The sequence below is a fragment of the Leucopleurus acutus genome (genome assembly GCF_964270905.1).
Source record: "Leucopleurus acutus genome assembly, chromosome: 9".
Classification (NCBI taxonomy): Eukaryota; Metazoa; Chordata; class Mammalia; order Artiodactyla; family Delphinidae; genus Leucopleurus; species Leucopleurus acutus.
In genome coordinates this window covers 49,140,458-49,160,307 of record NC_139144.1, presented here as the reverse complement: position 1 = coordinate 49,160,307, position 19,850 = coordinate 49,140,458, and the positions used below count along the sequence as shown (strand labels likewise).

General features: G+C 36.1%; 1 protein-coding gene across 2 annotated transcripts in view; it reads right to left on the bottom strand.

Annotated features, from left to right (window-relative positions):
* The window catches only part of SEM1 (SEM1 26S proteasome subunit), a 40,556-nt gene extending 25,209 nt beyond the window's left edge, over positions 1 to 15,347 (bottom strand). For both annotated transcript variants that reach the window (XM_082846473.1, XM_082846474.1), the window contains exon 1: positions 15,172 to 15,347. In XM_082846473.1, coding sequence (XP_082702599.1) covers positions 15,172 to 15,247 — 76 coding nt within the window. In that variant the 5' untranslated portion in view covers positions 15,248 to 15,347. The remainder of the gene's footprint in view (positions 1 to 15,171) is intronic.
* Positions 15,348 to 19,850: the final 4,503 nt, after the last annotated feature.

The following is a 19,850-nucleotide window of genomic DNA, read 5'->3' as shown; positions in this document are numbered from 1 at the left end:
TATTCTTGCTGCCACTATGTTAATTTAGGAGGGATTATTCTTTCATGGACTATTATTGTGGTCTTTTTTCTGTCCCCTCCTCTCTAATCTTACAGTCTGTACCCTCTTCCACTGATGCCCAAAATGACCACCATTCCTGTAAGTAACTATGCAAAACATTCAGGTAGGAAGCACATTTTATTAAATTTGCAACTCTAATGTCTATAGCTGAGTACTGGGCACATAGTAGACACTCAAAAAAATGTTGTGTAAATGGAACTACGTTTCTCAAGTTCCCTTCCTCTGAGTGGTCAATCTCAAGAAAACAGAGGGCAGTGTGTGGTTTCAGTGAAGTCAAGAGTATATATTTCAAGATGGAAGAGAATAACAATATCTTGTATTATGAATGAGTCGTGTAGAATTCTCAACTGTATTTACTCTAAGAATACTTTTGAGACTTGCGATCATCTGTTTGAATGCTCCCTGAAGAGAGATCATGTGGGAAATTTCTTTAAGATATTAGTGCCTGAAAAGATGAAAGTTTCTCTTAGGCAATTTATTTCAGGTTGCTAGGAAGCTCAGTCAAATGTATACGCAACTTTAATCATTGGTATAGGGTAGTAAATGTATATTCATTAATAAAAACTTTCAATAATCAAAAATACTGATTTTTATTGGCCTAAATGTTCTTATATCTCCCAGTAATATTATTCTCAAAAAGGAAATATTGTAATGATCTAAATTCAAATCCTATACTATTCTCTGAGGTCCTCAACAGTAGTAATACTTAACAATACTAAGTATTAATTACATCTCAAAATTAAGCTGACTGGGCTACAGATATCCTTACATGTTCTCCTTTCTTATAGAAGTACCTTTCAAACTGAAAACTTTTATTCTATTTATGAATCCACCTATAGTTTTTAATGAGAGTAGATTAAGAAGTTAAAGCAAAGGAAATCACATTTAGGATTTCCTATAGTCTACGGAAGAGTGATGAAAAAGCTAATGCAACCAAATTTTTAAAAATAGTATATCTGGGGACTTCCCTGGTGGTCCACTAAGTAAGACTCCACATTCCCAATGCAGGGGGCATGGGTTCAAACCCTGGTCGGGGAACTAAGGTCCCGCATGCCAGCCGGTGTGGCCAAAAAAAAAAAAAAGAAATAAAGATAGTATATCTACTTCCAAAGCTAAAGATAAAAAACAACATTTCGGAACTTTTATAAACGAGCAAAGTGACTTAGTTAAGAGTTAATCATTAGGTATAGGGCTAAAACAATACTGTTATTCTCATATTGCCATTGCAATCAATAATAAACTGTTTAATATGTACATTGTTGTATACAAATTTTCTTTTTGTTTTTCTAAGAGCAGAGAAATCTCAGAAAGAAGGGAACTACTTTAAGGCAAAAATAAAGGGGGCAGAAACTGAAGCATTAAGTATACAAGAGAGGAACATTATGTAAAGATGGTACAGGTTGCAGGCTAAGATCAGATTTTAAATTAAAAAGGGGCTCAAAAAGTAGATATATTTCCCTAATACTAAATCATCAAGAATCAACTACATGATTTTAATTCTTTAAATTAAAATTAAATAAAACACTTCAAATCATAGAAATTCAGATTCTTGTACCTTGAACTTATTATAATGGAAAAATGCAATCCATTATTCCTTTTATAGCAAGTGAATCATGCTATTCCTCCCCATTCCCTCCAGTCTTCCTATAACCTACAGTTCTGAGCTATCTAATAATATTAATGGACAGCTTAGGAGTTTTTGTTTCTTGATTTGTTTTAATGACACTAAACATTCCAGTATAAAAAATTCACATGAAACTATTTCATTAAAACAATGCAGCAAAGTTTGGCTTTATACTTCAAGTTTTTATAAAATGGCTAAGACTGAAGATTATTTAAAATTACAGAATTTTGGAAACAGAGAAAGCCTTAGAGATCACTGTATAGCATACCCCACTTTGCTTTGAAACCACCACCATTACCACTACCAAAAAAACAGAAAGTGAAGACTGTCTTACAAGAAAATATTTATTAACTTTTTTCTACCGTTATTTCACAAACTCAAATCCTAGACTTTAAATGTACTTGGGTTGAGCCTAGAAATAAGAATTGTCAAACGAAATATTTGTTTCACTGATATTTTAAGGAATCTTTATAAAGATATCTAACAGAGCTTAATGTCCCACAAAATAATTTGAATACGTTACAACTGTATAATATGCTCTTGAGTAAAGAAGGTGACATAACTCAAGTCACAATTGAACTTTAAAGTTCTAAGACACCAAGCCTCATATCAGCCTGAACCACTTCTAACTAACCAGTTTCCTAAATTTTTAAGGAAATAAAATGTCAAAAGATTCAAGTTAGAAATATAAAAAACAAGAATATTTATTTCACATTTCTCTGCTCATCTTGTAACCCTACCCTTTCCAGAACAATAAAAATACAGGGCCCACAGGACTTTTAATCTAATTATGGCTTGATTCAAAATGTTGATTTCAGGGAATTTCCTGGTGGTCCAGTGGTTAGGACCCTGTGCTTTCACTGCTGAGGTCCCAGGTTCAAACCCTGGCTGGGGAACTAGGATCCCACAAGCCACATGGTACGGCCAAAAAAAAAAGTTGATTTCAATATTGTTAATACTGATGTCATTCAAATACCTTCAAGTTGACTTTAATTCTTTTAACTTTAAGAGACTAAAAAAACATACTTGTTAATTTGTACCCTACTGTCTCAGAGAATCTAGAACAAGAAACGTAACAGCTTCAATAACTTATTTTGTAGGAGGTCCAATCCTTAACTCCATAAAGGCTAGGGGAAAAAAACCAATCAAATTCTTTATGTAATATGGGAAATACGAGTTTGAACACGGTCTTCTTTTGTTTCTGTTTTTTTGTTTTTGGCCTCGCAGCAGCATGTGGGAATTTTAGTTCCCCGACCAGGGATTGAACTGGTGTCCCCTGCAGAGGAAACGTGGAGTCTTAACCACAGGACTGCCAGGGAAGTAAGTCCCTGAACAGTATCTTTTTCAAAATTTTAAAACTGGTACAATTTTTAGTTTATCAAGTTGAATTCTGATGATCATTCAGCATAAGCACCAAGTATCTCTCCCTCTGGTAACAACCATCTCATGTTACTTTAATGGCAAGGAAAGGAAAGGGAAGAAGGTAGAAATAAAGTCCCAAGAAAAATAAACTGGCTCATGAATGGAGGGAAAACAGTATTATGAGCAAGATTTTAGGTAGAGGACTTCCCTGGGACACGGGTTTGAGCCCTAGTCTGGGAAGATCCCACATTCCGCGGAGCAACTAAGCCTGTGCGCCACAACTACTGAGCCTGTGCTCTAGGGCCCGTGAGCCATAACTATTGAGCCCACGTGCCACAACTACTGAAGCCAGTGTGCCTAGAGCCCATGCTCTGCAACAACAGAAGCCACCGCAATGAGAAACCCGCGCGCGAGCTGCAACGTAAAGTAGCCCACGCTTGCCGCAACTAGAGAAAGCCCGCGCGCAGCAACGAAGACCCAACACGGCCAAAAATAAATAAATAAATAAATTTATAAATTAAAAAAAAAAAACGATTTTAGGTAGAACACACTCACAAAAAGATTCATGACAGTAGCTCTGTATTTCATTCGTATTATTATACAGCATTTTACAATTACGACACTACTGAGCATACAAAGACAAACCAGAATCTATAATCCATTTGAGGTGGAAACTTTAAAGATTTTCTTTATTAACTACGAATGTACTGAACTATATTACGTAAAATGTTTAAGTGATAGGGTATAACATCCCCAAATTTATTTCCAACACTTATAAGTCCTCCATATTATACACGTTACAATATATATAAACTACAATATATGTAAACTCAACTAAATGAAGGGGAACATAAAAAACATGTGACTGTTGTAATCTCTGGATTTGGCAGACTTCTCTTGCAAAGCATCTCTGAACTGTGTTTTACTTTTCAATTATAACACTGCACTGTTAACCATGCAATTTTATTTAATCACTTACTTTTAAAGCATTAAACCCAGAAACAGCTTTTTTTAAAAGGGCAAAATAATAAAATCAAACAAGGATACCTGATTTATGTCTAATGTCTTCCTTCAATACGTAGATGACTATAAAGTACACACTTTATCTTCAACACTAAATGCATTGCCAGGATTGTGATTAATCATTTAAATAACCACAGCTGTGTTTACTTCAGTGTGCAGGCCTCCAGATGTGTACTGGTAAAAAAAATTACCATATTTCAAGAAGTCAGAATTGGAAATAACCAATAACAGATGCCTAATACATAAGTGTCTAGCAATTCTAAATTATTTGAGACTTTGCCCCCAAATTTGACTTTGTTCACATCTGCCAGTGAGAATTACATCTTGGACTAGCTTTAAATTTCACAAATCTGAGTTACCAAAGATGCCACATACTTCATCTAAGTATCACCTTAACATTTAAGTGTGAAAAATGGTTCTCTCTCAATGTTTTTCAAAGTACTTACTCTCCCCCACCCTCCAACATACCTTATGAAATTTCTAAAAAGTATAAAGTATACCACTTTGGAGAAAACTAAAGAGGAAATTCTATTTATACCAAATAGGGTTGCAAATGTTCTACTTTAAAGCGATTTTCAGGAGCATCAATCAAACTCTCATTCATTCCTTAACAGTAAAGCTACTCTGAATATAAATAAACTAATCTCCAACAAAGTTGCTTCAAATAAAAAATGTGCATGTATATACAGAACATTACATGAAGAAAAATATAAAACAAACAAAGGAAAGTTCTAAAAAGTTCTAAATTGTACATTCACCGCTATAGGTGAAACAGCAATAGCTGCAAATAGCACCATTACACTGATAAATGTGATAATAAAGCCACACTAAATCTAGTCATTCTGAGATAAATTTACACATGTTCCTGCTTAAGCTGTATAAAACAGATTAAAATTTTTTATAAAATTTCATTTCTGTAAGTTATCATGATACAAAAACATCTATATACCCTAGAAATCTAATGTCTATTCAGTGGCTAAGAAATCACTACTAGCATAGCACCATTGTACTATACTTATATTTTCTCCAACAAGGACCAAACATGTCAGTGGGGTACTTCAGAGCAACCAACCAAAAGCAACTGTTAAACGATGTTGCTACCAAACTATTGGTGAACTTTCAGTTGTTTGTGGTTCTGAGTCTGAAACAGAGGTCCAAAACGACTTATACACACACACACACGTGTGTGTGTGCGCGCATATATTATATATCAGAATGATTCCACTACAAACATGCTGACTTTGGTTCTCTTGGTTGATTAGTGCTTTTATTTCCCTTTAATTCTATAAAATTCCTCAAAGCCATTAGTTATTCTAATCTTTTCCAAGCACTCATGCCCTACACTCATACTGATTCTCTCACTTTGATCCTCCATCTTATTGAGGCAAGAGTATCCAATGTAGGACAGTTCCCTGGTGGCACAGTGGTTAAGAATCCGCCTGCCAATGCAGGGGACATAGGTTCAAGCCCTGGTCTGGGAAGATCTCACATGCCGCGGAGCAACTAAGCCCATGAGCCACAACTACTGAGCCTGCGCTCTAGAGCCCACGAGCCACAACTATTAAGCCCACGTGCCACAACTACCGAAGCCCGCGTGCCTAGAGCCCGTGCTCCGCAACAAGAGAAGCCACTGCAATGAGAAGTCCGCGCACTGCAATGAAAAGTAGCCCACGCTTGCCGCAACTAGTGAAAGGCCGCGCACAGCAACCAAGACCCAACGCAGCCAAAAATAAATTAATTAATTAAAAAAAAAAAAAGAAAGAGTATCCAATGTGAACTCAACCATCAGTCTTCCATTAATTATGCAAGTGCAAAATCACAATCCCTGATTTCTTACTATCAAAATAGCTGCCAAAGCTCCCTTGTAATTCTTGCATCACTCTTCCCTAATAACAACCTATTTCAGGCCCTTAGTCCTCACCTAAGCTATTTCAACAATTTGCTAATTAGCTTCCCTGACTTTCTATCCTTTCAAATTCTGCTGGGTTAATTTTTCCTAAACTGCCTACTGCCCAAAGGAAACATACACATATCAAACAAACAAACAACGCCCCCCTCCACATCTCATCTACCTAAGGATCAAGTCCAAAGTGGTCATTTGGCTTAAAGCCTTCCATGATTAGGCTCCAAACTACCTGTGTAATTACAACTACTATTTCACAGCCAAATAAAATACACATACACATTGATCTTCTACCTCCAAGCATCTACTCCTCTTCCCTTTTTCTGGAAACCCCTTTCCTACACTTCTACCTTTTGAAAGCTCTATTCAAATGTTGCGGCCTCATGCGGTACACAACTGGAAATAATTTCCCCTTCTTTTCAGCTGCTGTTGCACTTTACTATCAGTGGTTTAATCTCCACACCACCACCACCACCACCACCACCTGCTTCCACTGGAAGGAAACCAAGTGAAATCTTACCCAGAAACCCAACAGAAAAAGACAGTCAAAAGCAAAGGTGTTCTGGTTTACTTGGGTGTGGGGAGAGAAAGGCTTGGAGTGCCCCCTCCTAGCATAAGCACTTGCAAAATACTAAAAAGCTCAAGTCTGGCATGAAAATTTACTAATCTCCATTGACATTTATATCACTAAGTCCAAAGACAAATATCTATCTAAAGAGTCAAATTTGCCTCTGTGCAGCCTCTAGTTAACTTTGTCCTTGGTAAGTTATTTTGCTGAGCCCCAAGTATAAAGCTGTCATAAGGCTGCTATGAGGATTACATAAAACAATGTACCTAAAGCACTTTGTACCGATAAACGGCAGCTAGAATCATTCTCGCTCTGCACCTTTCAGTGCCAGGTGTATAGGAAGCACTCTACAAACATATATCGAAAGAATAAATCATTTATTATGGGCTAATCACTCCAAGGAAACTTAAGGGGTGATGGAGGTAAAAAGAGAAACAGGTTGCAGAATAAAGATACCATTTCTACCAAGCATTACATCAATAACAGAGCACAAAACTGGAAAAAAAAGATATCTGGTAAATTTTTAATACTTCAGAAGAGTGTAAGTATAGTTTTTGAAACTTTTATTTTCCCCTCATTGTTTTCACTGTTCATGTCTTTCAATGAGTTATGCTTAAAAACAACATTACTACGTAACAATGAACACCAGTCACAATTGCTTAATGCTTCTTCATTCCATTGAACCAGTTAAATAACTAATCAAATAGCTTTTCAAAGTAGTTTTTACTGTTTAATATCCTGAGTCACACCACTCACAACCCCCTGGCAAGCACTAATATCTTGATTGGGGGGGGGGGGTTCATTCCACTGTGTCTCTTTATACCTCTTGTACATTTGTATGCATCCTTAAACAATACATACTACTGTGTTATGTATCTTTATATTTTATATGAATAATCAAACTATTTTTTAAAGTACTTTTGGAAAAACTTTTGACAATATTTTTTAATTTATAAGTTTTTAATATTAAAAAAATAATCAAATAACTCTCAAGCTCAACAAGCTTAATTTTGGATACATCTAAAATTACAAAATATTTGTTGAAAATGGTTCAAATTAAATAAATACCAAACATCATGCAAAATCCAAATCCCTAAGTAGATTAGGAGGGAGAAAAAAAGGAGCCTAATGTTTACAGAATACCAACTTTGTGCCAAACTCTATGCTACACATTTTACACATATATCATTCTTATGGACTGAATGTTTGTGTCCCCCAATCCTGAAATTCACATGAGGAAGTCCTAACCACCCTCAATGTTATGGTATTTGGAGATGCGGCCTTTGGAAGGCAATTAGTGTTGCATGAAGTCATGAGGGTAGAGTCCTCATGAGATTAGTGTTGTTATAGGAAGGGAATCCAGAGAGCTCTCTTTCTCTACCTTGTGAGGACATGATGAGAGGCAATAGTCTGCAAGCCAGGAAGAGAACCCTCACCAGGTACTGAACAGGCTAACATCTCCATCTCGGACTTCCCAAACTACAAATTGTGAGAAAATAAATTTCTGTTGTTTAAGCCACCCAGTCTATGGTATTTTGTTATGGCAGCTCAAACAGACTAATACAATCATACAATCGTTACATGACTCTGATTATTACCCACAAATTACATGAAGGAACTGAGGATTAAGAAAGTAACAATTAAAGGAAAAACGCAATGGTCAATCTTGCTCAAAGAAATCAATCCAAATCAAAATGATGTGATTCCATTTTCATCCCTCAGGTTTGTAATGACTAAAATGTTTAATATGGAGTGCAGGTAAAAGGTGACCTGTAGATGGAAATTTGTGTAACCCTTGTAAAAGGTAATTTGAGAATATGTCAAAATTCAAAATGCACCTGGTCCTGAATGAGGTGTCAGAGCCCAAGCAGAGCCAGGAAGGCATTCCTGTGGAGGGGCAGTGTTGTGTGGTTGGTGTGTCATAGCCAGGACAGAGTCAAGAAACCATCCAATGCTGGAGTAGGGAGAAGTGACAGTGGCCTAGCATAGAATGTTGAAGCCAAAGTGAGATAAGGAGGGGATCTGTGGGTGTAGGGGACAACAAACATTGGTTAGGGAGGAGGATGACCTAATAGACAATGACCCAATATTTACAATAATGGGAGCCAGGTTTCTCACTGCTGGGGAAGAAAGTTACAAATGTGGAAAGGGAAAAAACTAGAATGAGCCCTGTGGTGTTGAACTGTAAATTAGAGATACCTATGTGAACTCATGGTTTTATACAAACACATACATAAATAGATGTATATATGTACATACATTTGTCTATTTCCTAGTTCCTTCCATTGACAGCATCCCAAAAGCCATCAGCACAACTGGAGGTAAGATCTTACTTTCCAAATATCATTCTCCACTGAAAGCTATGCACCTTAAAGGAATGGCTGATTCCAGGACTGGAACAGGAAAAGTATAAGATTAGCTTGGAATACCTACTTGTGTCAGAATGCTAGGAAATGCACAAAGAATGGTGACTTGTCAAAAGGTCACAGAAGACAGCTTGATGGGATTCCCCATGTACAAATTGGGACAATCTGAATATCAAAATAAATAATAGCAACAAATTATAACCCATCAAATGAAAATTCATGAGTCTATATTGATATAAATACACAAATGAATAAATTGAAAGTTTGATAATGAATGGAAAACTGTGCTTACACAGTTTCAAAGTCCCTCCTAGTAAAATATCTATTAATTACAAAGGGAAAATCAGTAATCTAACAATGGAAAAGTCTCACAGACACTACCTTAATAGAGTTACCATCAGCAGCAATGGAATAAATGAGAATCATGTTCCACCTGACAGGATGCAATGGGAATACAGCATCACTACTATGATATTCCCGCCAAGGTGCAGAACCTAAATCGAATCATATATAAACGTGAGCCAAATCCAAGTTGAGAAACATTCTATAACTGGCCTGTAATCTTCAAAAGTGTCAAAATCACAAAAGTCAAAAACAGAGACCTGCTCTAGACTAAAGAAGACTAGAGATATGACAACTGAATGTAATCCATGATTCTTAATCAAGACATTATTAAGACAACTGAAGAAACCTGAAAAGGACCTATGGACTAAATGACAGTAATATACCTGTGTGTTAATTTCCAATTTTGATGGTTGTACTGAGGTTATGTCTTTGTAGGAAATACACATTAAAATATCTAGGGGTGATGAACATCAGGCTGGCTCATGGAAAAAAAGGTTGTTTGTATTGTACTTTCAATTATTCTGTAAGTCTGTAATTATTTCAAAATAAAAATTATATTAAAAAAATTAAAATGAACCTGCCAATTTGATCTGGGAATTTCCTAAGAATTTATCTTATAAATAAGAACAAAAACAAAGATGTAAGACGTAAGAATATTTGCTGCAACATATTCTGTAACAGAAAAAAACAAAACATAAAAATAAGCAAAAAACCTAAAACCACCTAGATATCAATAGATATTTATAGATTATTTATTGTGCATACAGTAGACTAGTAGAACACAACTATTAAAAAGCATGAGATAGATGTTTATATTAATGTGAACACACATCTAAGATATATAATGTAAAAAGAAGAAAAACTGTATATGTAATATGGTCCTTTGTGAGGATATATACAAACACACACAAATAAATATATATATGTATACATATATATAAATTCAGGAAGGACACTGAAAGAACTGTTTAACAGTGATTATACTGGAGCATAAGAAATGTTTTTGGGGAAAGTTGGCGAGAAACAGTGCTTTCACTTTTTAATTTATAACTTTTCATAGGTTTAAATTTTAAATAAGCAGTTACTTGTACAATTATCCTACATATTTTGCTGCAAAAATATTTTAAAGGATTTAAGTAACTAGTACAAGTCGACAAGTTAAAAACTGATGCACAATGAGATACCACTACACCTATCAGAATGTCTAAAATTAAAATGACCATGTGTTGACAAAGACGTAGAGTAACTAGAACCCTCATACACTGCTTGTGGGAATGTAAAATGTATAACTACACTGGAAACAGCTTGGCAGTTTCTTAAAGTTGAACATAAACCTACTGTACCGCTCAGTCATTTCACTACAAGGTGCTAAACCAAGAGAAATGAAAGCATATGTTCACACAAAGACTTCTACATGAATATTCATAGTAGTTTTATTTGTAAGGGAAAAAAAAGGGTAATTGGAAAAAAAACAGGAAATGACCTAAATGTTCATCAGAAAGTGAAAGAATAAACAAATTGTGGTATATCCATGTAGTGGAATATTTCTCAGCAAGAGAAAGGAACAAGCTATTGATAAATGCAACAACATGGATGAATCTCCAAATAATGATTCTGGGTATAAGATGCCTGAGGAAAAAGATACTGTCTGATTCCATTTATATAAAATTCTGGAAAACGCAAATTAATCTATCATGTCAAAAGGAGATCAGTGACTTTCTGGGGATGGGAAGGGATGTGGAGAGGACTGACAGGGAGAGATTATTATAAAGGGACACCAGTGAACTTTTGGGGGTGATGGATATGTTTGTTACCTTTTTGGTGGTAATGACTTCTCTGTTGTATTCATATTCTACAACATATAAAATTGTGAATTTTGAGGGAAAACAAAGTTGATGGATGGTGGATTTTGAACCTAGGTCTGATCCTAGATTCATCATGCTTATTCCATCCTGGAGCTCAAAAATTTTCTTCTTGCATATGATTACCATGAATGGACATCGAATAGGCACTTTACCATTCATTATATTTATCTTTTTTCTTAAAAGATTTTAGTAACATGAATTCTTCATTTCTTGCTACCACCACATAATTTAAATATGTGACATTATTATTTATTTATGTGTCCACTATATTACATTTAATAACTGAAAATACCAAAGCCCTTTTGGCTCTAGGTAAACTGACTAGTACAGTATCTGACATAGTCAGTATTAACTGTATCTACCTTTTACATTTAAGATTCTAAGGAACTCTTTTGTTGAGGATTTAGTCCAGTTGGTATCCAATGTGCACATAAATATTTCTCAGTGGCATTTTTCATAGGACAATTCTTCCTTGTGCAGGACTGGTCTATGCATAGCAAGTATTTAAAATCCTTGAACTTTACCCACTATATGCTGGCAGTTATTTTACTTTCTTACTTGACAAGTGAATGTGATATCCCAAAATACTTCCTTGGTTAAGAACCACTATAAGATGTCCTACTTTGATAGGCACAGGCGAGAGTGCCTCAGTTATTCCAGAATGCTAGCAGCATTAGGGAACCGCCAGCCTGCTTCAGATAACACAGCAGTTCCAGTGATTATAGAAAAATTATAAACTACTTGGTATAATAGTATTCTCTTGTAAACACCATTGCTTCTGAAGGCAAACTCAGGTTCATTTTAAATATTCTTTCCCTCAAAAAAAGGAAAGAAATCTCTCAATTCTGGCATAGGAAGAACAGAATAAAAGAAATTAAAGGCCCACTTGTTCTTCCCATTTTCACTCTCATCCACTTCTAATTGTAAGAGAAATGAGATTAATGAAAATATTTTAATACCTTTTCAATATATGTCTGATTTGAAAAATTGTTTGAAGTTTCAAATAAATTATAGAGTATTTCAGTTTTAGGCCCCACCCTACTACTATTAACCTAGCTGTATGATCTTGACAAGTTCTAGCTTCTCAAGACTTTTAAGTTGCTTTCCAGTTCTAAAATTCTAACCATGCCAAGCCTCCAAAATTATATTAAATCATTCCCAAAACGTTGAGTGTCTTCCAACAAATCTGATAGTCAATGAGTTTAAACAGTCAAGAAGTTGCAGAATTCACAAAGATCCTAAACATGATTTTTAACAGTTCCTACTTAATGACCAGATCACACATCCACCAATTAGAATTGTGAGGAACTGCCAATGTAACACAGATCCACAGTCCAAATGATAAAAAAGGAGCATTTATTTCTTTGCACCTTCAGAAAATCACCCCACACGTCACACCTCACACTGAAGAAGAGCTATTCAGAAGAAACAATGAAGCCTCCATGAAAACGCATTATCTTAGTTTCCTTTTCAAAACAGAAATTCCCCTTCCTTATAATGACTGAATTGACATCTTACCAAACAAGTTCTTATCAGGAATAAGATGTAGCAACAACACCCTCAAAAAATGTACAATTCTGTAGTCAAACCAGGGACACATAATTTCAGTAATGCTTTCATGTAACAGGCTCTTAACTGCAAGCTACCCTAGACGATGGACATCATTCACTTTCTGAAACACAGAGACCCAATGGGCCACTGAAAGTAAGACCTCCCCTAGATTGATTAGATGATTACAGGCAATTTTAAGTTGTATCTACTTGTGAGTCTGTCAATGGCATATTCAACATAAAGACAATCACAAGAAAAAGAATCTCCAAAGAAGGCAAAGGACTTGGTAATTCAGGGCACTAATAACTGATCTGAAAACTCAAATACTGAAAGATTCAAAACAGGCCAGTTTCAAAGTACTGCTTCTCCAACTTTACCTGTCTGAATTAAAAACCAGAGAAGAAACACACAAAAACCTAAACAAGCAAAAGCATTTCAAATGTTACCGCTCATTCTAAATAGAAAATCTCCTGAATGAATGAGGTTCTACATATTCAAACCTGAAGATGACAGATTTTCTGTAAGGTGACCAATAAATGGTGAGTTACTTATGATAATAAACCAGTCTGTTGTGGGAGGTCTGTCTTCAGAAAAAATATTCTTTGCTTTTCCTTTTAACTTTAACGAGATTTTTTTTTTTTTTAACTAGGTAACTACCAACATTTTGAACAAATTGATGCTCCCAACATAAACTTAGTACAAGAATTACATATTCTGCAAAAGCTGATGAAATGAAAGTTGCTGAAACATCATATGTATCATCAGGCCCAGTTATCTTTAGGTCCTTTTTAAGCAGTCAATTCTCGACTACTTATTTTAAACACAGGTTCACTCATTCGACAAGCATTTACTGACCATCTACCATGTGCCAGGCACTTTGCTAAACGTTAGGGATTCAAGTTAAAGTTTGCTTGGGTTGGGGACTCAGAAAGACCTATCAGATCCTGACGACCACTTAATGGCAAGCTTTTAAAATCTCTGAGCCTCAGTTTCTTCAGAGATGTGATAATTAGACTATATAATGTAGATAAAGTGCCTAACATGGTATCTTGTATATGATAAACAATAAACGCTAACTATATCAAATATGAAGTTTGCGTTAGAAGCAGATCCTGATCTCAAGCCAGTTTTTTACTACATAGCTCACTGTTGGAGGATTATGAACCAACTTGAAAGTGAGATCAAGAAAACATGTCTGCACAGATAAATCCACTACCAAAACAAAAAACAATCCCCACAATACATAATGAATCCCAGAACTGAAAATAGATGTGCTTTGGGTTAGTTTACGAGTTTGTGTAGTATGTGCTCCAAGGTCTTCCACTGAACAACCCAGTACACTATAAATAAAAATAACAAATGTTACAGCTTTGTGGCTTTATGCACAGTAGGATCATGAGGGAGTACAACTCAGGACCATTTTGGTGAAGCAGTAACTAATGTAACAGATTTGTAACCATTAACCACAGTTCTCTTCCTACACCTTCAGAAAGGTCACCCAATAGTAACCTCCTTTTCTTATAAGATAAATGTTTACCTCACGCATAGCAATTAGTTGATAAAACCAACAATTTTGAAACCCTGATTGGCAACAATGATCTAACAAACAGAAGCAGTACAGCTAAAGAGTTTAAGAGTGCTAGTGTCAACTGGGCCAGGTGTCCATCATTTCTAGCCAGTTACGTGACACTGGGCAAGTTTCTTAACTGTTCAAGCTTCAGTTTCTTTATCTGAAAAATGTAAATACCAGCTCCTACTTACTAGGCTTGTGAAAATGAATTAAGTTAATAGAAGCAAAATACTCAGACAAGCAACCACCCAAACAATGTTAGCTATTTGCTGTTATCTACAATGAGAAAACTAAAGTTCCTCTTGGTAACCATGAAGCTAATAAAAATGTAGACGTTTTAGGGTCTTATAAATCCTTAAACTTATGTTAGTTTGAAGTTAAGTGATCAAAAATTAATGAGGAACAAGAGGAAGGCAATAACGGGAATTAAGCACTAACACCTGATCCTCCCGTTCTACTTAACAGGCTTCATATGTTAAGTCCTAAATGTAGGCAGCATCGGCCTAACTCGGAACAACAATTTAATTCTGGAAGGGTTCAAGGCAAAGTAAGACTGCTAAAACAAATAATAATAACAATAACAATAAATAAAGGGAAAAGGGATTATGTAGACATGAACGAGGTGGCGGTAACCGGGCTGAAGAGGAAAAGGCCCCACCATCCCGGACACCGGGCTAGGCAACCAGGGTCCCCGTGGCTCCTCCCAGTGAGGAAGCAGAAGGCATTTAGCCTCACCGCTGAGGTGAGTCCCACCGTGACACCTCGACCCGAAGTCGGTCGTGGAGGGTCGCGCGTGCAGAGCCTTGAGAGCCAGTAGCGGGGGTCCAGACTTCCCGCGGGTGCCTCCCGGCCGAGCCCTTCCACCCGCGCCGCCTCCACTCGGAGGCCTTAGTCACTGTCCGCGCGGCCCAGAGGCCGCGGGCGAGCCGGTTACCTTCTGCAGGGAACTCCTCGAACTCGTCGTCCTCCTCCAGCAGACCCAAGTCTACCGGCTGTTTTTTCTCTGACATCGCGACCCTCCGCGGCCAAAACCTCTCAGTCCAGTAAGAAAGTTGGACCTCTCACTTCGCCTTACCACAGCCCCCACCGCCGTTGCAGCCTCCCAGGCCGGCTCTATCATAGAGACGCGGGAGAAGAGCAACCGGATAGCGCGAGGGATGCTGGGATACTGGAGGTCCGCCCAGCGCTTCCTGCGGGTTTAGCAGCCCTTCAGAGTTAGCAAGGTGGATTATTTTGTGCGTTTACCGTCTTACGCGGACCCTCTGACTTGACAAACTGAGAACAGGGTAGGTTTCCGTGACTGGAAAAGACTCATAACGTGTGGAAAAAAAACCCACCTTTACTTGATTTAGGCTGAGGGATGAAGTACCGGCTAAAGTTCGTTAAAAGCCTGCCAAGTGCCAGGCCCTTAAATTAGATTAACTCCACCCTTAAACCAGTTCCCTAAACATGGTATTAAATGTCTCCACAATACTCAGAAAGAAATAGCCTACGTCACTGAGGTACTGCTAGACAACCCAAAAGCAGATTTGTTTGCCTGACTTTAATCTCCAAGCTTTTCCATTGTTCAGTGTTCTTCTGTCTTGCGGTTAAGCTGTGGTAAATAACCTGTTAAACATTGTGCTGCGTGTGTGTGTGTGTGTGTGTGTAATAACTAGTTTAGAGGTTATTATAATACTGTGTAAAACTCGATATATGTAACATTTTATGGTGTTCAAAATAAGTCATTTTGAATATAGTTGTGAACTACATAAAACTTGACATGGTATATGTATATGTAGTATAATAGAGGAATAGTGTGTAATATATAGATACATTATTGGGTATTATTGTAAATTTTGATACATACGTTTGTATATTTAAATCCCATTCCTTCATTCAACAACATTAACTTATATCATGTACTAGGCACTGTGCTGAAAATCAAACATACGGAGACAAAGGCCTTCCTTCAAGGAGTTCATATTCCACTCAGAGACATGTAAACAGATAAATCACAATGAAACATAGTAACACATTTGAATCTCTATTTTAAAATAAAATTATCTGAGAAATGAACAGAGTGTATGGGCATACAGAGAATGGAGCAACTAAAGAAGAGCACAAATTTGGACCAGAATTTGGGAACCTATAATTAGATGTAAATTTTAAAAAGTAAGATGGTTCTTATAATACTATTTTGACTTGTATTGATTACTGAAAACATTAGCTGTCTTCAAATTAAGTTCAAAGTATGTGTAATTTGGCATGTTATATAAGTAAATACCAAATTAATGAAAGAAAAGATGAGGAAGATCTAAAACTGGAAGTAAATGTAGACAGTGAGATCTCTTAGAGTTTCATACTCTCTATTATGCCCTCTATTGTACATATTACATATGCTGCTGACAACACACACACCAAGGTAAAGTTTTGGGCAGTTTGATTAGGCAACAAAGAATGAAAAACAAATCACAGATCTGAGACAGCCATTTTGTGCAGAGATAAAAGATTTTCCCAAGGGCATATCTGAAGAAACAGAAACATTAATGACTACTAGGAGATGGATAAGGGGTGATTTGCTAACTGCTAGTAGATGGAAGGTTTCTTTGTGGAGTGATAAAAACCCTCTGGAACTGGATAGTGATGATGGTTGCAAAGCATACTGAATATACTAAAAACCACTGAAGTGTACACTTCAGAATGGTTAGTTTTATGTTACATGAAGTACGTATATCTCAATTTTTGAAGTGCTATAAAATTTTTAACCAAGACGTCAAGAATTTCAATTTCTAGTTTCTGGGCCTATTATATAATCTGATATGTGATGACGTTTGTATTAACTCTTAGCAAAAGAACAAAATCAGTGGCAGTATAATGATTTTCCCCTAAAACTGAATATATTCAATTAAAGGAATAATTTTAACATATTACTGACCCAGGGATTTTTGTAGAGACTAATGCCTGTGGCCAGCAATTTGTTATGTAAGTGAATATTGAAACACCCGTGTTTGAGTAAATATCAACAACTTTTTTTGCACTTAATGTATTTATTTGAAACTTTAAACATGTCTTACTAAAGCATTCTAATATTTTGTTAGAGTGCCATAGGCAGTATAGCAGGCACCTCTGTGCAGGGGAACAGAACATCTATTACAAATATACTGTGTTTCACTGCGCTTTCCCCTGGAAGAGCAGACTCTACACTTTCTGGTGGCATTTTTTTTTTTTTTAACTCCTGTGGGTGTTATTTCCTCTAGAATATGTTCTTTTATTTTATTTGATAGTCGACAAGGTGGATCTTTTCAGGGGACTCTTAGAAATGCCACAAGAAGGACCAGGTGCGGGAGTACCACTACATTCACCAGAATGGTCAGTTACCCATTCTCTAGCTTATTGCTAACAAAAATTGCTTGTAAGTCATTTTATTCTGTGCACTAAGGCTACAATAAATCTTAAATGCATTGAATAAACTGCAATTACTCAAATAGAAAACCACTTTCTTATACCATTTTCGAGTTTTCCGGAGGATATTGAAGTTTGCCAGATATTGATTGGATCGATTAACTCCTTTCATAAATTTATTTTACTCTAATATGCAAGTGGGCTTAGTTATCTGATGGCCAGTCCTCCTGTCTTCCTTTCCTGTAGATGCTATGGAGGCATCATGAATAGTTGTCACCATGCGGACTAGCCTCTTGTCTTTCCTTATGAGAAGAATCACTTCTCCTTTCCGTAAGAATGTCATTTCTCCCCTCTGTAGATTTTTAGATTTCTCCTTTAATTGGTTTGGTAGACCACAATTCTCTCTTATAGTCCCACAAACTCTGGTTTTATTTTTCAACAATATTTCAGATGTGGACACACTGTTGTAAAGATTGTCTGGTTAATATGGTGCCATGAACCAAGATTAGGTTGTAGGACTGATAATACTGTTTCTTGCAGTTTCTTTCCTTCACCCATGTAAATCTCAAGGTTGCATATATATGTGCAGTTTCGCTAACCATCCTGACCAAAATTCCATATTTTTCAAGTTTTCCAGGATTATAGGTTTTGAATCTGAGTCGTCTTCTCCACTTTATCATTGCCTCCTCAAGTGCTAGCTCTTGTTTGGGTATATAGATCGATTGAAACTTTGGTAGAAAATAATCCATAAGAGGTTTAACATTTGAAATTCTGTCTGTAGGAAGTGGAGTTTCTGAGTTATCGTTAAAGTGAAGCAATGTCATTATTTATTTGAACCTTCGCCTCATCATAATCTTTGGAAAGATAAGTGTTTAAAGTAAGGGATCAGTCGACCAATATTCTTTCCAATGTGACTTTCTTATTTGTCCCATCAAAATTATTAATCCAAGAAACTTCTTCATGTCACTGTTGGTTACATCAGTCCATTTTAAAGTCTTATCATACTTTTTATATGATTTTTTTATTCTGTTGGTGACACAAGTTTGTTTGAGAAGCGACCAACTCGAAAAAGTCATTACCAAAAATTAATTCTGTTATTTCACTAACCCTTTGCAAGTTATTACATTCAGTAGTTACACCTGACACACCTGTAAGATCTTCTAATTTTCATGAAATGTTGTCTTCACTCCACTCTTCTGTAGAAGCAAAGGAGCATTCTCCAGCACTGTGAGTTTCATTTTCACTTGCCATATCAAAATCAATCACTAAGGTATTTTGTCTTTTTGTGGGTCGAATATTCACATCATCTGAATCAGGACTATATTCTGAAAAACTGTCATCTTCTGAGACACTAGTATATATGTCGCTCGGACAATCAGAGAAAGTGTCTGCATAAAATACACTGAAAAATTCTTCTTCACTCTAAATTTTATGATGGTCATTTTTGAAAATTTTACGGTAATAAATTTGTGTTTATAATATACACAAGGTTGGAACAAAAACCTAACGGAGCAAAATATGAATGATAACAACATAAGTTGTATAATGAACCATGATCAATTTTAAGCTCTAACAACTTCACAGGGTGATGTTAATTGTATCACTCTCTGAAAACATATTGATACATCTCTGGTCAGTAACATTTGGATAACAAAATACGTACTAATATGTCTTTGGGCAATAAATTGTTAAAAAACAACCTTAGGTTAAATCCCCAATTTAAAAAATTTTACTGATTCGTTAAATCCAGAAAGCTGGAACCACTGAAATAACTTCTCATTTTAATTATCGTGACACATGGCACAATGAACAACTTCTCATTTTAATGGTCATGGCACATGGAAAAACTTTGGAAAATGGTAGCTATTAAAGTGTAAGCAGCATTATTACTTAGTTAAATTAAGCACATAAGAATATGTATTTGATGGACCAGCATATAAATCCAAACTCAATCCAAATCCCTATTAAACAGGGGTTTAGGCAAATCACTTAATTTCTCTGAAGTACATTTTAAATATCTCAGATCCTGCATACCAACCCTCCTAAAAGTCTCTAAACGTGGGTTTTGTTTCTTAGATGGTATCTTGGTGATACTTTGCAAGGAAGTCAGGCCCTCCACAAGTTAATAATAATGATAATAATAACGACAATGATAATAATAATAAAGTAATAATAGGTAACATGTATTTAGTGTTTACTTTGTATGAGGTACTGTGCCAAGCCCTTTCT